Source organism: Coccomyxa subellipsoidea (assembly GCF_000258705.1).
Source record: "Coccomyxa subellipsoidea C-169, whole genome shotgun sequence".
NCBI lineage: Eukaryota > Viridiplantae > Chlorophyta > Trebouxiophyceae > Coccomyxaceae > Coccomyxa > Coccomyxa subellipsoidea.
Window position 1 is genome coordinate 1,684,818 of NW_005178040.1, and position 19,333 is coordinate 1,704,150.

At 54.7% G+C, this 19,333-nt stretch overlaps 5 protein-coding genes across 5 annotated transcripts; 2 read left to right on the forward strand and 3 right to left on the reverse strand.

Moving 5' to 3' along the window:
* Window positions 1-7,883: 7,883 nt before the first annotated feature.
* Window positions 7,884-8,814, forward strand: COCSUDRAFT_32441 (hypothetical protein). Its single transcript, XM_005650449.1, has 2 exons — window positions 7,884-8,426; window positions 8,531-8,814. The coding sequence occupies exon 1, from the start codon at window positions 8,039-8,041 to the stop codon at window positions 8,390-8,392; it is 354 nt and encodes a 117-aa protein (XP_005650506.1). The 5' UTR covers window positions 7,884-8,038; the 3' UTR covers window positions 8,393-8,426; window positions 8,531-8,814.
* A 325-nt stretch (window positions 8,815-9,139) lies between these two features.
* Window positions 9,140-9,945, reverse strand: COCSUDRAFT_83614 (hypothetical protein; the record flags this gene model as incomplete). The annotated part of the gene is made up of 3 exons (XM_005650726.1): window positions 9,140-9,314; window positions 9,474-9,641; window positions 9,743-9,945. Coding segments are annotated over 3 exons (546 nt in total), but the record flags the coding sequence as incomplete, so codon positions are not given.
* A 1,682-nt stretch (window positions 9,946-11,627) lies between these two features.
* COCSUDRAFT_12683 (Nhpms2 complexed with Adp) lies at window positions 11,628-13,317 on the reverse strand (the record flags this gene model as incomplete). Its single annotated transcript, XM_005650450.1, has 7 exons — window positions 11,628-11,730; window positions 11,820-11,902; window positions 12,036-12,338; window positions 12,433-12,534; window positions 12,662-12,877; window positions 12,962-13,093; window positions 13,183-13,317. The coding sequence occupies 7 exons, from the start codon at window positions 13,315-13,317 to the stop codon at window positions 11,628-11,630; spliced, it is 1,074 nt and encodes a 357-aa protein (XP_005650507.1).
* A 1,908-nt stretch (window positions 13,318-15,225) lies between these two features.
* On the forward strand, window positions 15,226-17,048 carry COCSUDRAFT_60958 (hypothetical protein; the record flags this gene model as incomplete). The annotated part of the gene is made up of 4 exons (XM_005650451.1): window positions 15,226-15,244; window positions 15,599-15,695; window positions 15,880-16,081; window positions 16,368-17,048. The coding sequence occupies 4 exons, from the start codon at window positions 15,226-15,228 to the stop codon at window positions 17,046-17,048; spliced, it is 999 nt and encodes a 332-aa protein (XP_005650508.1).
* A 313-nt stretch (window positions 17,049-17,361) lies between these two features.
* Window positions 17,362-18,444, reverse strand: COCSUDRAFT_60959 (hypothetical protein; the record flags this gene model as incomplete). Its single annotated transcript, XM_005650452.1, has 2 exons — window positions 17,362-17,530; window positions 18,323-18,444. 2 exons carry the CDS (start codon window positions 18,442-18,444, stop codon window positions 17,362-17,364), a joined length of 291 nt encoding a protein of 96 aa, XP_005650509.1.
* Window positions 18,445-19,333: the final 889 nt, after the last annotated feature.

Here is a 19,333-nt window from a genome sequence, read left to right on the forward strand (position 1 = left end):
AGATTACGAGTTCCTGAGTATATAAAGTATCCCCGTCGGAGGTGAATATGAAAAGATCACTGGTTTTTGATGCAAAAAGAGATTCTTCTTGGCTCCCAAAAATGGAATAAACCCTTCGTAGGCTATAGAAGGGGGCATTAATGCAGCATTAATATTAATGCAGCCAAAATGTTCACATTGACGGAATTGACGGACCGAGGAAGTGAGAATCAAGGTCTTACGGATCCTCCTTCACATTGTTGCTTCCGACAGATGTCAAATGAGAGGTAGACATCTACACAGACTCTGACTCTGAGAACGACATTTACGAAATTCAGCACACGTGTTCTAACTAATTAGTACTATTGCCACTGCAGCTGCAGCCGCTGGCCTCCGCATGCGACCCAACTTCCACTGCTGGTAGCTGCATGGCACTTAATAAGGATGGATGGCTTTCCAGGTAGCTAGGTTGACGTCTGCATGATCATGAAGAGCAAAAGCTTGCAGGGTCATGCATTCAGTGCTATAGCTAGCATCGGTGGTACCAAGTTATTTTGCTCGTCTTGAAGATTCAATTCAAGTCGGCAGACAGCATACTCTTGACAATTTTTCCAACCGGTGTGCAACAGATTTACCAAGCAATGGCTACATTCATATCATCATATGTCAGCCATGGCCATTGCATGCATGCTACGTCCCCATTGTGAGCAGAGCAATATCGGCAGATTCAAATTCCATGTTCTACAAAAAAAAACTTCTAGATACACAGGACAAATCAAGCAACTCGACAATTGCGGTAATCATCAAAATGAAACCTCCAGCCTTATTCCTATTTCAAGGCCTTACCTGTACTACCCTGATCTTACAGTAAAAGATAAATTCCTGCATTTACATCAGGCATTTCAAGCGTTGACAAGGACATACAAAGGGTAGATGGCAACGTTTCCGTGCACTGACTCGGCTCTGGCAGGATCTGCTGGTCTTGCATGGACATCCACGGCGGACAGGCAGTATACGCCGGGATGGAAGAATGTGACTGCAAAGCTACTCGAAGCTCGTCCCCCTTGATCTACAGAAAGCTGCAGCCCTGCGGACACTCACACGACACAAGGCATCAGGAGGACCGAGAACAAAGCATTGGCCAACATATACGTGGGCGAAATGACAGCTCACCTGACACCTGTCCGGCGGCCATTGCGCTTGATGTGTCAAAAGCCCCCTCAAACCGTCCTCTCAAGTGGCTCCCGTCATGGCATGACACCGAGAGGTCAAAAAACTGACTGCTACTGGTGCTGTTGCTTGCCTGAAGCACCAGAATCTGTGGGAACCTCTCCATTACAAAGGGCAGAATTGTACCAGACTGCTGCAAGAAGAAGAGCTTGACATGATAATAATCAGATGGGAGGGCAGGCACCTGCACGCTGACATGAAGAGGGTAGCCTGCCGGCACAGAGGGGCCCCACAAGGAACCCCGTGATACCCAGGCATCTGACAGCTTGTCTCCAGCTGCCAGAATCTCTTGCATCCTGCAGGGTGCCATCTCACCACCTGCATTTCCTTACAGGATCGTCAGCACCTCATTCGTTGAAGCATTGGTCGGGCGGCGCTCACTCAATCGTCCCTCAACGTAAATGCAGCCATCCACTGTGTGCAAAGAGTTAAGAAGCACAAAGACATTACCTGCTTCGCTTTCAAAGGGAAGGAATGATATACTGAGCGGCGATCCCAGTGGCGGAGGGCATAAAAGAGTGAGGGCCCGAGCGTCAAGCCCCTGTGACACCAGATCTTGCGGCAGAGGCAGCACACCAATCTCCATGGGCATTGCTGCAGCAGAGCACACCAGCCTTCAGCATTCTACTGTTCTAAAGCGCACGCCTGCCTGAGGAATTGATTGGGGACTCAATGCAGCAACAGCTACCTGCATCATGCAAGTCCTCATGTCGCCAGTAAATGGAGAAGCTCCCGCACAGCTCCTCTGCCACAGTCTCCATGGTGTAGCGTTCGCTGCTGTCCATGCTGCGGCCGCCCTCTGCGCGTTCCCCTGGCCATCTGCTGGAGCGCAGCCGGTACGCAGTGGCCGTGCTGCAGTCCACTATGCAGGACACTGTCACGCGCTGCCTTGCCGGGACCAGCTTGCAGTGGGCGTTCAGCGGGGCATGGCCATCTGCGCACCAGGCACAATCAGCCGTCTCACGGAGGTTCGTACTTGGAATCTGCGCCTGCAACAAAGCTTGACTTCTATATAAAAGAGTGATTGCATGCACATAACCAGACAACAGCTCCAACAGACCTGGGGATCGCGCTGCCCATGGCCTTGGGCTGTCTGCAACGCCCTCCCAAGCTGGTGAAGCTGGTGCGGGTGTCACTCGCCGCCCCAGCCATACCTGGTCAGGCAAATTCATGTGAGAGATTTGCACTACCCTGAGGGAGCCTGGATGGAGTTGGATGCGCAAATGAAGCCCCGAGCATGTCAGGCACAGAGAGCTGCAGGCTGCAGACGTACCTGGAGAACAACGTCTGAGCAGTTCATGGCGTCCACCTCCATGACGCAGCACCTGGACACTCCAGCATCCATGTACATGGCCGCCCGCGCATCCGGCGCCTCTTCTCGCACGCTGGCTGGGTCCAGTGGCTGCGCAGCCGCAATCTTGGGTTTGGGCCGAAGACCGCCGGCTCGCTTGGAGGCCGAGGACAGGTTGAGGTCCCCCAGGGAAGAGGAGCGCCGGATGGAAGAGGTCTTGCTCTCCTGCTCTCTGGTTTGCGCCGCCATATCGTGCTCATGGAAAGCCACTGACACCACCTGCAACAGGTGTTGATAAGGTCCGCCATTTGTATCTGACCCATTGATAGTGCACGGCAGAGGAAGACTTCTGACAACTTACCTGCAACGAGGGCAAGAAGCGTAGGTGGATGGGCAACGTGATGCGCCGCCCAATGGTGTCTTCCCTGGAAGCCTCATCCACACTAGAAGCATACTCCAAGCGAACATCCAGACGAGCCTCTTCGTCTCCTGTGTATGAAGCCACCTGCAGCAAGGGCAAATTGTGTCGTACATGCATCCAGCCGGAAAAGGGATTGCATGGGAAAACACTGCTGAGCAGAGAACAGGTGCTTACCTGCGCGGCATGCAGCAACAGCGGCACTTTGGTGCGGGCCTTCTGAGGAAGCAGAGGCACAGCTGCTTGCAGGTGCGCTTCATCCGCCGACACCGCAACGTTGACCACCTGTGCCCTGTGCGGGGGCCCCGCTGATATGCTGGGCATCTCATTGCCTTTCAGTGTGCCTGTCAGTGAACGTGGCTGCGCTCCTTGAGATTGGCCTCCCTGCTGTTCAACGTTGATCACTGCGGCGACCACCGGCAGCTTACCTGCGCCGCAACACTCTTCTGTCAGATCATGATGGCAGATGCTGCAATTAAGTGTTTGCAAAGGGAAGAGGCACGGGGCGTGACCTCACCAATGTTGGCAAGGCTGATGCACCATTTTAGCACCTGCCCCTTGAGGGCGGCGGCTTTCGTCAAGGTCACAGCGGCAGAACCCTGATTCTTGGCGCTCGCAGCAGTCTTGCTCTCCTTCTTTGGAGGCGCAGCTTCAGCACGTTCGGCTGGACGCGCCACACACGTGGGGGCCACCTCAATGCGCGCCTCCACAAGTGGAAGCGGATCCACCACGCTCACTCTGGCCTGTGCACAAGCCCGCCAGCAAAATCAGTTCTTTCATTGTCGCGCCAGACATGCGATGGCCAGGACCCAACACATGCTCATCTTGGGGACCTCAGTAGACATCCAACCTGGGCCCCGCCTCCAAGCTCCTTACTGGAGGCATGTTCCTTTGGCCAGGCCGCCCCAGCCAGGAAGAGGTGACGAGGCGTCCAGGGCTGCCTCCAAGACACTCCCAGTGCCGTCACATCGCATCCCACCACCGTGAACATGCCCACAGTCAGCGGAATTCCAGTCAGCAGGACCTGCACACCGAGCGCAAAAGCATCATCAGCTTCCCGGCCGTGGCATTCCAACACACTCACTGATTTGCGCTCTGCTGCTTCAACGCCCGGGCTTGTGCAACAGCAGAGTCTGAATTCAGCTGGAAAACTGCGGAACCCAAGCACACCTTTGTGGCGGGTGTCTGAGGTGGAAGCCACATGGCAACCGGGTTGGGCTTCCACACAGCCTGTTGGGAGGCCATTTGGTCACGCGGCGCCACTGAAGGGTGCCCGGCCCACTCCACCTCCAGCGTCAGTCGCTCAACCTGGCTAACATGTGGACCTTCAGAGCATGCAATTGGCCAGTGTGCCAGCAGAATTGCTTTTTAAAGCAAAGATTGGCAGAAGGCTTGCGGAGGCTGCCCACCTTGATTGGGATAACGGTGGGGTTGCGAATCTCGACCTCGACGGTTGCCACCTCCCCGCACACCCAAGAAATCGATCCCGCCTCCCCAACGGGCACCACAGGCCTCTCCTTACCCGTCACCTGGACATCGGCATATGTATCTGTCATCAGAGGCCTCTTCTGTACAGCACATGGCTACTACACCGGCAGCAATGCTCAAATTCTCAGCAAATTTGCGCACAGGGGGCTGTGCAAGGTCCCTCACCGCCCTGAAGGCGTTGTATATGAAGGGGCTGAGGCTGCCGGCCAGGCTGCCCTCGGCAAGGGCCACGGAAGCATCGACGGATGCCTTGACCACAACCCCACGAGGCTGCAGCGCTTCTGCAGCCGGCATGGGCTGCACCAGGGACAGCAGCGGGGGTGGGCCTGGGCCGCCGCGCCGCTTCTCTGCTGGCGTCATCTGATTGGCCGCTGCTTCGAGTGTCCGCTGCAGCGCCTGCTGCCGGCTGGGCGGCAGGTCCCTGTGCAATGGCAGGAGATCAGCTGGCAGGAGGAGGCACAAACCCTCTCCCTGCAAACAAACTGACAAACAGCTATGACTGCGCGACAAGCACCTGCAGTGCTCCCTGAGCAGCAGCGAAGCAGCGTCCCACACGTCTGCATGCTGACCCGCAAGGATGGCTGTGGCAAGCACGCCCTCTATGCAGCCGCACCGCACCACGCTCCAGTGGTGCAGCACACCAGCGGAGAGCGGCCGTCGCGCAGGCAGCAGCTCCTCATCCCCATCCTCATCCGCCATATCAGGCGGCTCCAGGGCCCTGCGCGCGATCTGCCGGCACAACACTGCGCCTCAATCCTTTGCCTTTCACCCTGCTCGACACAGCTCTCACAGTGCCAGCATGCGGCTCGTCGCATCCCTGGCAGTGGCCCCACCTGCAGAGTGGCGAGGTTGGGACGCTCAGAACTTCTTGAGAACTCCACTGCCTGCCAGAGCAAGAGCACACGCTTCCGGAGCGAGCCCACCATCCCCATGACCTGAGACATGGCAGAATCGAGATACCTTACGATTGATTTACAACTCTTGACTCAACAGGGGCAGCTCAAACACACAAACACACATGCATATGGACTTAAAGCCACATTATTGTTTTCACAGTGGCAACAAGTCCTGGATGTTACGCGAGGTTTCGGGCCTTGCAGCGCGTTATCAAATGCAGGCCAGCAGATACATGGCATTATCACACCTGCGCCGCCTCCATGATGTTGGCGAGCTTGTCCTCAGTGAACTGCAAGCCAGCCCCCAGTTCAACGACGCCACTGATGAGGTCGCTGACTTCGCGCCGCGCCTTAGAGCCACGCAGCCCCACCAGAAACCTCGCCCAAGCAAGGTCCTGCTCAACCTGTCATACAGGGCAGGACATGCTAAGTACAGAGAAGCACTTGGGGGTGCCAGCCGCTGTAGGTCAGCAGTGCGGCCAAGCCTCGACTCACCATCAGCGGGAGGACGCTGCGCCGCCGCAGGACAGAGCGAGCGTCTGCCAGGAGCGCCCGCACTTCCGCTTCCAGCCCGACGACCTGCCGCAGAGACGTCCAGAAATCCGGGCCGCCAAAACCTGACGAGCCGCGTGAGCCCGCACTCCCAGCGTCCTCAGCCTGCAGGCGTGCAATTGAGGGGTGGCGCGTCTGGGTCTCAATGCCAGGCGGGGGTGCAGTGCTCCGCAGCGCTCCACTTTTGATGCAGCTCTCCAGAATCTGCAAGTAGTCAGCCAAGCGATCTGGTCATGCACGAGATGCCAGTGTGCAAGGCATGGGATGCAGTAGCAAGCTTAATGTGCTCCACTCCAAATAAGAGGAGCAGTACCTTTGCACTCGCAAGGCCAGCCAAGGCAGTGCCATGCCATGCAGTGTCTGAGCAGGTGCGAGCCAAGTCGACTGCAGTCAAATAGTGCTCTGCTGCATCAGCAGGAGACCCTGCCAGCAATGAAACATCCCCCATCGCCTTCTGCACACGGCAGTACCGCCGCTTGCGCATCATTTCCTGGGAATCAGTAATGCTGTCAGCTGTTGCGGAAGGTAATACCATAAAGTCCAGATGAGGCAAGTTATTGCTGCAGACCATGCACCTCGTCTGTGTAGAGTCGCCTCTGCACTTCTTCCACAACAGAGACAGAGCTCATGAGCTTGTCTGAGGTGTCGCAGAATGTGTTGAGGTCAATCATGGCAGGGCCAGCTGTCAGCATGAATCTTTCCAGCTCAGCGAGCATGCCAGCCGCAAAGTCAAGCATAACAACCTCAGCGTGGCTCGCCAGCTGGTCCAGACCACCTGGACAGGCATTGAGGGTGTCACAGTGCTGTTACTTTTCGGAGGTATGGCTTGAACCAGAACAAGCACAGTAGAGTATTGCACCTGACTCCGTTGGAGGAAACATCATGAGGTAGGGCTTGTCGCTCTTGTCCTCCTCCACAGCGGCATCACCCGGCTCAAAGAAGAAGCACCTCTGAGTGATGGCATCCGAGTATGCCCTGCAAATCAGGGCACCAGATTCCAGGACGCGGCGTGACCTGGACACATTCCATTTACGAGACGTGCCCCGCAGTAAAATGTATGCATCACCTGCAGCGGGTCTCAAATTGCCGGTATGCAGAGCCAATATCTGTCACGGCAGGACCGTGGCATATGCCGATGACGCCCAGCACCTTCCGGTACATGTGCAAGGGCGTCAGGGCACTCTTATGCGCAGCAGCTTCTTCCTGAACCACAGGGTCACATTTACGTGTGAGATACGGCTCATGTGCCCGAGCACCCAACGCGACTAATCACATCTTCTGCTTGCACAGCCATACCGGCAAGAAGCGGAAGTGCATGAAGCCATTTTTCCAGGGGAAAAAAGTGAATGGACTCTTCTGCTGCTCCTTGTAAAAGGACCGCAGCAGTTGCAGTTCCACTTGGCGGTGCTTTGTCAACAGCCTGCAGTACTGAGCTAGCGTTTCTTGCGGGATGTCTCCGACAGGGACGACAACCTGCAGCAAACATTGTAGGTCCATGATAGTCGCACTACCAGAAAGTCCCCTTGTGGATACAGCGGGACTGGTGCTTGGACGTTGTCAATCATGATCAAAGATCCGCACCACTTGTACTTCCGCAGGGCTGAAAAGACTTGTCCCAGCCTCCAACAACCTCGAAGGAGCTGTTGTATTGGCCATTCTTCCCAACGCAAAATCTTGAAGTTATGCTCAGAAGGTCACACCGCCACATAAGACCCGATAAATGGATTGTATGGAGCCCAAAGTTGTACTTTTTTAAGTACTTCCATTTAATGTTATATCTGCAAAAAGGACCTGTAGAAAAACGTAGCACCCCATCTGAAGAGGATCTGCTGTCCTTAGTACTGGTGCATGTAGCTCGCAGTCGACACAATCATTGTGCTCCTGCGACAGACCTCGCATCAAGTAAATTTGCATAAATTCCCTCTTTTTGCTGCTAAAGATCACTTGCGTATTAGAAAGATGCATGCGTGCACGTGCTGCTACTTGGCAAAGCCACCAGCCTGTCTTGTGCGTTCAATGTTTCGGTCTCAACAAATTGACTTCTTGACTTCTAGATTGTGTGCCAAAAGCTCGAAGTGGTGTGCAAGATCAGTAGATGGTGATCTAATGAACTTGTTTGTGGCAAAGGTTGGGCAAGTTGGTGTGTCTTGCTTGCTTCGTTTCTCTATGCTTGCTTGAAGCACGATGTCATTAGCGCGGATCACAAGGATTGCCGTCCGATTTTCTCCCTGGTCGACTGATTGTCGCAGTGCCAGAGATTTTCTGGCTAGGATAACCTCTGCCCAAGGAACGAACCCAGACTGCCAGATTACAACTCAGCTGAGAGTATCAGGCCGCCCTTCCGTCACCGTGGAATACAGCAATAAAAGATCCGACACATTTGATACATCCGGCCTGTCCGCTCCTCAAATACTCGCCAGACTAAGAAGCCTCTCAGACGAGATGGACACCTCAGATATCCTCTCCAAGGTCGGTGTTGCAAATACCAAGCTTGAAGTGCCAGTGGAGGTTGGAGCCGGTCAGCATAGAAGGGTGTGATGGCGTCCAAATGCTGCAGCAATAATATGGTCAGGTGAGTTCCCAGCATCACGTGTCTGGAAGTCAGCTGGAAATTTTGTCTTTGATATAATGTCAGCCCAGATATACATCAGTCATCTTGAGAAAATATGCATTCAGGAGGAGAGAGGGATGCCTACATGATGCCTGCATGGGGCATCATGGCTGGAATATTGAACTTGGAACCCGGAGACAGTCTGGGAACTGTGGCTGAATAGTCTCTGAAGAGAACCGTAGGACTCAGGATCTTCACATTTGCGCAAGCATGCTGTCATGTCACCTCAACGATGTTGGTGTAGGGTTCTATACAAGATCCAGATCCCAAGGCAGTCTGCGCATTTCCGCACGTATTCCTCGTGAGATGATGGCATGGATGATGAGGCATGTAATACTGAAGTGCTTCTGTCATCTATGTTAACTTTGAGTCGAAGCATATGTTAGTTGAGATGTGTACCATTGCGCCTATGCCGCTCGACTGTTGGTCAATGCCAATCGCATTTTCTTGAGTGCTTCCCTCTGATTTGCATTGCTCGGTGGATGAATTCATGCATAGGCCGATTGCAATGGAGCATGCATGCAGTGCTTCGTAATCTTATATGCGTATCGGCAACTTACACAGTGGCGCTAGTGCTAGCACTGACATAATGATCCTTGCCATGATCGGTACCTCCAGCACTGAGCAATATTGTTATTAATGGCAACCGTGCTCTCTACATTATCTTAAGGACATCACTCCTGAGCCAATGTGCTGAGATGGCGCAGCGTCGGACGACCATGAGGGCAGTTCCAGGGGGACTCCAGGGCCGACAACCTTGACAGTATTGTCTGCATCTGCGACGCTGTGAGTGCTTTGCCAATCATCACAGACGACCGGCACGCTCGCATGGCCAGCATTGCGCGCACCCTGCAAACATAGTGAGGTTCAAGACATATTTGGCCACGTAACCTTGTAGAAGTCGGATCACAGTTGCAACATATGCACCAAAGCCAAAATGTGCAGTACCTGCTTGGCCGCACCACCTTGGCTGGCTGCGAAGCAGCACTGCTCACAGCTTGGCTAGACATCTGAAATGCTGCAGAGTTCCCACTGATCATAAGATGCAGCAGCTCTTGAACATCTTGGATGCCAAAGACAGTGTCCTTGCTGAAGGGGACAGCCGTCAAGTGAAGTTGTCCTTGGTCGTCCTCCTTGAAGTCGAAGCCATTTGTGTGGAAGATGTCAATTTTGTCCCTGCACATGCAAGGATAGTATCTCAAACCGGAGTGCTTTGTCACAATAAAATCGCAGCGTACATTGAGTTGCTGACCACAGCAGAGGAGACAGCGCCTCACTTCAGCAGGATAGCCTCCGCTGGGGTTAGGTGGAGGGGCTGAGGGCGCAGCAGCGGCTGTCGATTCAGAAGTGTGATCTGCTGAAGCCTCTCAAAATTGTACTTCTCATCTGCTGCATGCTGGTCTACAATGAACAGATCTTTGCCAAGTTTGGCGAGGATGAAGCCGAGGTTGAATTGGCCGACGACGTCCATACGCGCAAAGTCACTCTTCTGGAAGATGCGCTCCAGCTCGAATGACGCAGCATCTCCAGCATCACGAGGTTCATCCTCCTGCTAACATCATGGCATGATCAAGAAGAGTTTGAGCTCCCCGGAAATGCATGTCCCATACTGTGATGTGTTCTCTCATTTTCATTACCTTCAGAGAAGCTGCGCTGTATTGGCACGTGCCAGCTTGCTCAGAGCCCAGCTTGGCAGAGTCTCTTGACGTCCATGCCAAGCGGATGGCATCTAAATCCACATGCACAACCGTGGCAGGGGGCTCAGACATCCTCCTTCGCTTTTCCATGCTGGCCCTCCCATCGGCATTTGTACAGCCGCCTAGCTGCTGTGATGTGCAGACGAAACATTTTGGCTCAGAGCCCTTACTTGAACAGACACACAAATGCCCTAAATTTGAAGATGAGCCGCATGTTGGGACTCCAGCAACTCACCTTTTCATCAGGAAGCTCCTCTTCTGGACAGGCATCCGAGGTGTCCCTCACCACCGGTGAATTTTGTGCATGCTCTGCAGCAGGCATGATCCACTGCTATTTAGCATCATCCGAGGATGTTTACAAAACTGGAATAAAATTTTAGTGCTTGGATATCCAACATAATGAATCCTGCACATCTCTTCTGCCGTGTTCACTGCAGATGAAAGATCACCTGTTGCAGATGGGCTGCAAGCCTCCTCCACAGGTATTTCTGGTATGGGACGGGCGCAAGAGGGCGCTGGGATGGGCGGCCTGATGGCGCGACATGCATTTGAAGGGTCTCATCTATGCTTGTGTGTCATGACAAGGATTAAGGAGACATTGAGCATTGTTGAACCACTTGCTGACATAAGGAATTGTATGAGAGGACCGTACAGTGAGTCGGCGGACATGCTTGCACCACTGATGGTGGAAGAGACTCCAGCAGAAGAAGGTTCTTGCGTCGCAGCTGCATCAGTGCCAGGACTCCTGGGGGAAAGACTAAGACGATGGCCTGCGCTTCACGTGACCTCCTAAGACACGTCAGAATGCACTGGCGCTGTTGGGAGGCAATTGAAAAGGATGGGAGCAGCAGATGGAGGGGCACAACTTGTCGTTGCCCAGGATGACTTACCAGGTTCTGGAACGAGAAATGAGGTCAACAAGGGCTGTGTTGACCTCAGCTGCCCCCTCGGCTGACGGCTGATGCTGGTCCTGGCTCCATGGGGCTGATCACCACAAACAACTCCCTTGCGACCAAATGAGCCCAGTCCTCCCACAGGCAGCCGCCTGCTGGACAGGTCAAACTCTGAGTGATCAATTCTTGTGCATATTCAGGAGAAGTGTAAAAGCATAGGAGAGGGAATTGCTTGCACCTGCTGAGCAGAGGGGCCGCTGGCGATGTTGACTGCAGGCTGTCTTCAGGTGCCTCCGCCGCCTCATCGTCACTCATCTCCTGCGCCGTTCACAGCGGGGTGAGAGGGGACAGAGCATGCCCTGGACATATGTTCTATGCATGCAATTTGTTCACACGGCAGAATGCAGGCTCGTCTACCTGACTGTCACCAGTGTAACCATGGCTACTCGCAGCAGCCGCATCGGGTTGTGGTGCCAGTGTCACGGCTGCTGGCTCCCACATTCGAACCAGCGCCTGTGCAAGATTGAAAGGTCATACAAAATTGATGCAACATATCATGCCAGCATTAGAAATCATATTGTGAAAGGAGCATGCACCTTCTGAAATGCCTCCAACAGTGCCTGCTCCTGATGGATGAGCGCCTTGCGCTTGTCGGGTGTGACATTGATGTCGTAGCTGCACGTGCACAGCCAAGAGCTACTGTCTGAGCCGAATGTGCTTCTACGACTGTAGATTGTGGCAGATCAGAGTTGCATCAGACAAACCTGTCCTTGGGAAGTCTGATGTCAACGAAGGCTGTCGGCCGGACATTTGCTGCATTTCCGCAGCTTGTGTAGGTTCGGTAAGTCTCCATGAGCACCTTGGAAAACTGCACAGTTGCACAACCTTATACTGTGGCAGGAGGCTCCTGACAACAGGGACCATCGACGCATCTACACATGTGACAGGGCAGGGCAGGTGCTTGCCTTCGGCAGGTTGACAGGGCGCCCGTTTAGGAAGAAGTAGTGCCGTTCCCCAGCTAATTTTCCAAAAGATGCTGATGCTCTTGAGACAAACCTGAGGAAACACCGACCATTAGAGGCAGAAGACATGCAAGAGCATCTGCCCTCCATGTGCCCATGCAGAGTAGACGCACACCCGTGCATAGAGATTTCATTCGTTGATGCTTCATCCAAGGGTATCAACGCCTCAGCCGTGCGGCTCCCAAACACAGTGACGATGTTGTCGCGCATGCTTGCAAGCCCCTGGGTTGAAATGATCCTTGTCCGAGGACCTGTACCCACCTGCTCACAAGGCTCATGCAGTCAATCATTCACCGACAACATTGACCTGGAAGTCACAGGCCGAGGAGCTTGATTGGGCGCACAAAAATTTCACCTGATTGGTACAGATGATGCGCACTCCAGTGGAAATAATTGCATACGCTTGCAGAAGGGTAAGCAGCTTTGCAAATTCTCGCTTCAGGTGCCGTCTCAGCTCCTGATCAGCACAGAGGATGTTCAGAACCAGCCATTCCAACACCTTGACATTGATTACCGCATGTGGTGGTGCCGCATGCGTTGGTTGCCAGAGATGGAGGGCCTCCTTGGCTTGATTCTCTGCACACCTTGAAGCGCACTGGAAGTGGCTTGAAAAGTTCTTTGACAGCAACGGTGGTGCCCTTGGCACGGGCAACAGCTGCTGTTGAGAGGATGCTACCATTCTTATCATAGGCTATCCTGGTGCCGGTGGTGCTGTCCTCTGTTCGAGTGGAAACAGTGACCTCTGCAACTGCGCAGAGTGAACTCAGAGCTTCCCCACGGAAGCCAAAGCTGCTCAGCTCCTGTGCATCCAACTAACGATCAAGAAGGGACTCTGGCTGGCAAATTTGGCGGTGTTGGATTTGAAAACTGGCAAGAACACGCACCTGTAGATCTGCAAAGGAGGTCAGCTTGGAAGTGTGATACTTCAATGTCAGAGCCCGATAGTTTTCATTTGAGATACCACATCCATTATCAGCTACCTCGATGAGCTCGCTGCCGTACTCTTTGAGCTTTATCTGAGAGAGCAATGCAGGCAGCAAAGTTCAGCAATCAAAAATTTTGGACCATCAAGGTGTTGCAAATTACTTCCTGGAAACAAGATCACCTCGATGTTGGTTGCACCAGCGTCCAAAGCATTTTCAAGAAGCTCTTTGACTGCTGTTGCAAGATCCAAAATGACCTGTCCACTTGCAATGCGATGGACTGTTGCTGCAGGCACGGGTGCAATGGGCCGTGCCATCAATCGCTCCAACAAAACGTGTACGAATTAAAAGCAACTTTGAGGACTGACGTCGTCGAGCCTCACAACATCAATCGGTTTTAAAGCCCATCAACTTGGCATAGATGGCAGGGGGGTGTCACGACATATACATGCATCCAGGAAAGCTTGCAATTTCTGCGAAAAAGGAATAGAGTAGGCATCTCTTCAGATAGGATTTAAATTCCAGCGCAGAAACTTTGCAAGAGCATTGTCGTTTCCAGTCCACAATAATGTATGCATTTCCCTTTACTCACGAACGAACCTCCAACTTGAAACCTGGCTCCTTGATAGACTTCAAAACAATTCAGGTCGCGCGATGCACCTACGTCACAGTATTCCATATCCCGCATGTGCATTTTAAACACCAATTGGTTCATATCGATGCGACCAACAGATTACATGATGCACGATTCGAAAGTTTGAAGACATTTTCCGATTTTCAATTTTACTGTTCTTTGACTGAGAGGATGCCCTGCTGCACCATTTCCTATGTTGAACAGGCACCTGTACAATATCCAGCTTTTGAAGGAAGCTCAGACCATAAAGTGACCCACATTCTGCTGCGGTTTCCAGCACTCTGTCGACGCCAGCATCCTAGGCACAGGGCACCGTTACCTATATGGACTTCACATCATTACCGCGTCAGCAAGAAGCAGGACGCTTGCCTGCTACCGCGTCTCTGGCCCTTGAGGCAACAGGGCCACTTGCCAACAGTGTTGTAACGCATGCATGCATGATGTGCGTGGAATCTCACGCCTGCTCCGGGCCACTCAGCGTTGTGCAGATCCTTGCGCTATATGGCGCGCTAGACCGCGTCAACAGTGAACACATCCTCTCATGTGCGTCGCTGCTTTTCACGCTATCCCAAGACATCTGCTGCATGTGGCCAATGAGTTTGCCTGACGTGCATGCGATTTCTATGTCATCTGTGCTGTGTCTCATGCAGACAGACTCTTATTGCCTTCTGTGAAGTCGTCTGTGCAGCTTAAAATGACCTTGAGCAGGATAGTGGAGCAATCCTACTCTGTCATGGAGAGCTCAGACTGCTGTATGAAAGTGAAGACCCTGTTCTTGAGACTCACGAACAAGTTGGTATTGGGCTGTCCTGCCCGTCTGATGCTGAGCCATCCTGTGGATGGCACCATTTAACGAATGATTCATAATAAAGCAGCTGAGCTCATAATTTACTAATAGTCGCACTGAGCTAAGTGTAGCCAGGTAAATATCAGGTGCTGGCGTCTTTGAAAGGCCCGGAATATGCCCTGGCATGTAGAGGAGCGGTGACATAGTCAGGGCTATGGAGGCGCATTTCTTGCAACTCTTGCACTTGCTGTTTGAGGCAGTCTGTTTTATGTCAATCATACTGAGCAAGCAGGAGCAGCAGCAAATATGGCGGCAACAAGATCTGACGGCAAATAGGCTAGTAAATGGCAACCGAAGCAGCAGGCAGCCAGCAATCTCGGCACTCTCGTCTCTGTGAGATGAGAGCAGCGCATTCATTCTGCAGCTGTGTGCTCCAGCATACTGCTCTGGTTCAATGTCCCTTAATGCATACCGATACCGATCGAAACCAACAGTGACAACATAGGATTCCGGGCAGCGCACAGTTGGAACTGTTACAGACCTTAGCGAATTCAAAGCTTCGGCCTGTGCTCAGGGAGCGCTGCACAGTTGTAGCTCTGCTGGAGCACAAACTGCCTAAGACAACACGACGTCTGTCTGCAACAGCGTCCCTCTACCCGGAGCTATTTAGGCAGAGGCCAAAATACGAATTCAAACGGGACATAATCTGAACTGTGATTCTACAACCTGCAGCTGAGAACCCTGAGTTCTTCCGAGATCGTGTCGCAAAAGGCCGGTCAGATTGGATTGGCCTGTCTGTTGGGTATGGTCCCTTTGACAAAAGGTGAGAAATGCTGACAGCAGAGAATCCCCTTCTTGATATCCGTGGGCAGCTCTGTTGTACTGCATGTGGCGGTGGCGGGTGGCGGGACTGTGCCCATCGTGTGGCCCAGTTGCTGTTCATATACAATCGTTATCACTTTCAACAGCCATCCGCCTGATCCTCATTCACACTTCCCATCTCGACCGGCGGCAGCATATCACGGCCTGGGGGCTGCTTCACGGCAAGCTCTTCGTCGGCGCCTTCTCACAGCACATCCGCCGCGCAGATCCAGCAGGACACAGCTGCCCGCATAGCGGCTGCGAGAGTCAGCCCGCCACATTCACCCACGTCTTCATCAATTGCCCTTGGCAGCAGGGGTGTGGGACTGGCATGCAGCGACATGGGCAGCCGTCACAGGGGAGGCCGCGCCGCCTCGCAGCACGGACCTGCTGCTGGCAGATGACACCAGGGTGTGGGAGCCGCCGCGGCAACTCAAGCCTCTCTGGCAGCGCCTCCGCTTAGCTACCATCTAGGCCTTAAAGGGGCTCCCCCTTTAAAAAAAAAAAAAAAAAAGGCCGCCTACTAGCGCGGCCGTCATCAGCCGGACGCCCACACATCGCCCGGGCAGCTCGCAGCCGCATCTTGTCTTCCTGCAGGAAGGCTCTCCTGGCCGACTGGCGACTTGCCACCGCCAACATTCGGCTGTCACCGGGCGTGCTCAGCGACTGGCTCCGGGGACGCGATCCCACTTTCAGCCGGGAGGAGTTCACAGCGCGCTGGTGCCACCGCGGAGTCCTCTGCACGGTGGACGCCCTGCCGGACGCACAGCCAGTCATCCGCTGGAGCGCACAGCACCCAGTGCCGCTGCCCGCTTGATGCTCTCCTTCACCAAACATCGTACCCGGCCTGCCTTGACCTACAACAGGTGGCCTGCCCTGGCCTTAACCAGGTGGCCTGCCTTGGCCTTAACCAGGTGGCCTGCCTTTTTTTTTTTTTTTTTTTTTTTTAAAAGGGGAAGCCCCCGCTATTACACAGGTGCCAGTCGCACGCTTCCCAGCACGCATGCAATAGGATATTTGGGGAAACCTGTCAGAGTTGGGGCACGCAGAGCACTCCCGCAGGAGGATAATGCGATACTGAAGAGAAGAAGTGGCAAGTGGTGCACGCTTCCCATCTGGACCGGCGGCAGCGCGTGACAGCGTGGAGGCTGCTGCATGGCCAGCTCTTCGTCGGCGGCTTCGCGCGTCACGTCCACCGCGCCGATCCCGCCGGTCACGTTTGCCCGCATCCGAGCTGTGCAGGTCAGCTGGCCACACTCACCCATGTCTTCATCATCTGCCCTCTCGCCGCCGGGGTGTGGGACTGGTTCGCAGCGACATGGGCCGCGGTGACCGGAGACGACGCGCCACCGCGCAGCGCCGACCTTCTTCTCGCCGATGACACCAGGATCTGGGGACCGCCGCGGCAGCTCAGGCAGCTCTGGGATCGCCTGAGGCTCGCTACAATCTGTCAGCTGTGGGCAGCATATCAGCGCGGCCGCCACCAGCCAGATGCGGCGGCGATCACCCCCGGAGCGGTTGCGGCTCGCATCCTGTCTTCCTGCAAGAAGGCCCTGCTTGCCGATTGGCGGCTCGCGACCGTCAACGTCCGGCAGACAGCAGGTGTGCTCAGCGACTGGCTTCGCGGACGCGACCCGATGATCACCAGGGAGCAGTTTGCGGCGCGATGGTGCCACCGCGCGGTCCTCTGCGCGCTGGAGGAGCTGCCGGGCGCGCAACCAGTCATCCACTGGAGTGCCCAGCATCCCGTGCCGCTTCCAGCGTGACGCTTCCGATCCACCATTCACTGTACCCAGCCGGCCACGGCTCTAACTTGGCTATCTGTATGACCATGCTCTCATTTGGCCTTCTGCCATGACACCCGCTCGTGTCGATTCTTGTGTTGAACTCACACCCTCTCTTAGGGGGGCCTTTGCGATAGGTGCTCTGGGCACATGGGCGCTAAGAGCCTTCGTCATACCATAGTCAGGCACGGATGACTAACCTTTCACCAGTCCCGATCCCACCCCGGCAAAGCCCGGCCTGTCGTTCCTTGTCTGAGACCCCTTTTTGCCTTAGAGCCCTGGGACCACAGATTGCCTACCAGACGCTTTGCGCCTCTCCTACTTCTAACCTTTGCCAGCGCGGAATGGGGCTCCGAGTCACGTGCTTCCACTGGTCGAGGGACCTGTCGAGCTCGGCCCAACACGGCCCCGGGGGTGCCTCCTTCACCCCTGGGGCACTGGCCTCGCCATCCAGTGCCGGTGGCCTCGCCCACCACCGGACGTGTTTGCGCGGCTCACATCTTGGGTATCCCTCGGCCAGACGGATCCATCGTGCGCCCCGCTACCTGTGGAGTACCGTGCCGGAGAGCTGGAGCGTTGGCGCAAGCTTACAGAAGACCACCCTGCCCAGGGCTTTAGGCTATCAATAGTTTTCCAGTGATCCTCCGATGTTTCTGTCTCACCAGCAGCCCCAACAATCCCCGTGGCTAACCCGAACTGCGCCAGCATGCCCGCCCTACCTTCCAACCTTCATGTCATCCGTGGCCTTCTGCCTTAGTGTCTGTCCTCCTCACCATTCACTGTAGTTCATTGAAGGCTATCTGAAGGGTTTAGGGTTTCCAACCCCAGCATCCACCCTTGAACCTGAGCGGGTGTCTAGGACCTTGGACATGATGCCTCCTGCCTATCCCCGCCTCCAATGTGGTGGGTGTGTGTATCTGGTCGAGTTCTCGCCAGCCTACCTGTTTTTCGCCTCATTTGCGGCTTCATATCTCCCATATGCCACCGTTTGCTTGTGCCCCACCTTGCTGGCAGATTGAGGCATAGTTTAGGGTCACATTGCCAGCCCCGAGCGGCCCCTAGTGGTAATGGGTCCGAACGCGATCCTGTTCTATCCCTGTCGGCCAACCGTATCAACGTGCCTTTCATGTCTGTTCCACCACTGGTTGCCCGCACATCCATAATTGCCTGCCAGTGATTGATGATTGCCTTCTTTGCTGTGACCCCTGCCTCCAGCTGCAAGCCCTAGGCTTGCCCCGTGGGTCCTCCAACGTCACCTCAGCGGTGTTGCGTTGCCGGCGGGCTGGAGCGCGCCTCTGGGGATGAGGTTGCCCTCTGGTGCTTGGGACATGTCCATCGCTAGGAGCCTTTCTGTTGCCTTTCTGTGGTATGCCTTCATGCTTGCGCTTTTCTTAGGTATCGCATTATCCTCCTGCGGGAGTGCTCTGCGTGCCCCAACTCTGACAGGTTTCCCCAAATATCCTATTGCATGCGTGCTGGGAAGCGTGCGACTGGCACCTGTGTAATAGCGGGGGCTTCCCCTTTTAAAAAAAAAAAAAAAAAAAAGAAGCGCAAGCATGAAGGCATACCACAGAAAGGCAACAGAAAGGCTCCTAGCGATGGACATGTCCCAAGCACCAGAGGGTAACCTCATCCCCAGAGGCGCACTCCAGCCCGCCGGCAACGCAACACCGCTGAGGTGACGTTGGAGGACCCACGGGGCAAGCCTAGGGCTTGCAGCTGGAGGCAGGGGTCACAGCAAAGCAGCCGGCCACGGCTCTAACTTGGCTATCTGTATGACCATGCTCTCATTTGGCCTTCTGCCATGACACCCGCTCGTGTCGATTCTTGTGTTGAACTCACACCCTCTCTTAGGGGGGCCTTTGCGATAGGTGCTCTGGGCACATGGGCGCTAAGAGCCTTCGTCATACCATAGTCAGGCACGGATGACTAACCTTTCACCAGTCCCGATCCCACCCCGGCAAAGCCCGGCCTGTCGTTCCTTGTCTGAGACCCCTTTTGCCTTAGAGCCCTGGGACCACAGATTGCCTACCAGAAGCTTTGCGCCTCTCCTACCTCTAACCTTTGCCAGCGCGGAATGGGGCTCCGAGTCACGTGCTTCCACTGGTCGAGGGACCTGTCGAGCTCGGCCCAACACGGCCCCGGGGGTGCCTCCTTCACCCCTGGGGCACTGGCCTCGCCACCCAGTGCCGGTGGCCTCGCCCACCACCGGACGTGTTTGCGCGGCTCACCCCTTGGGTATCCCTCGGCCAGACGGATCCATCGTG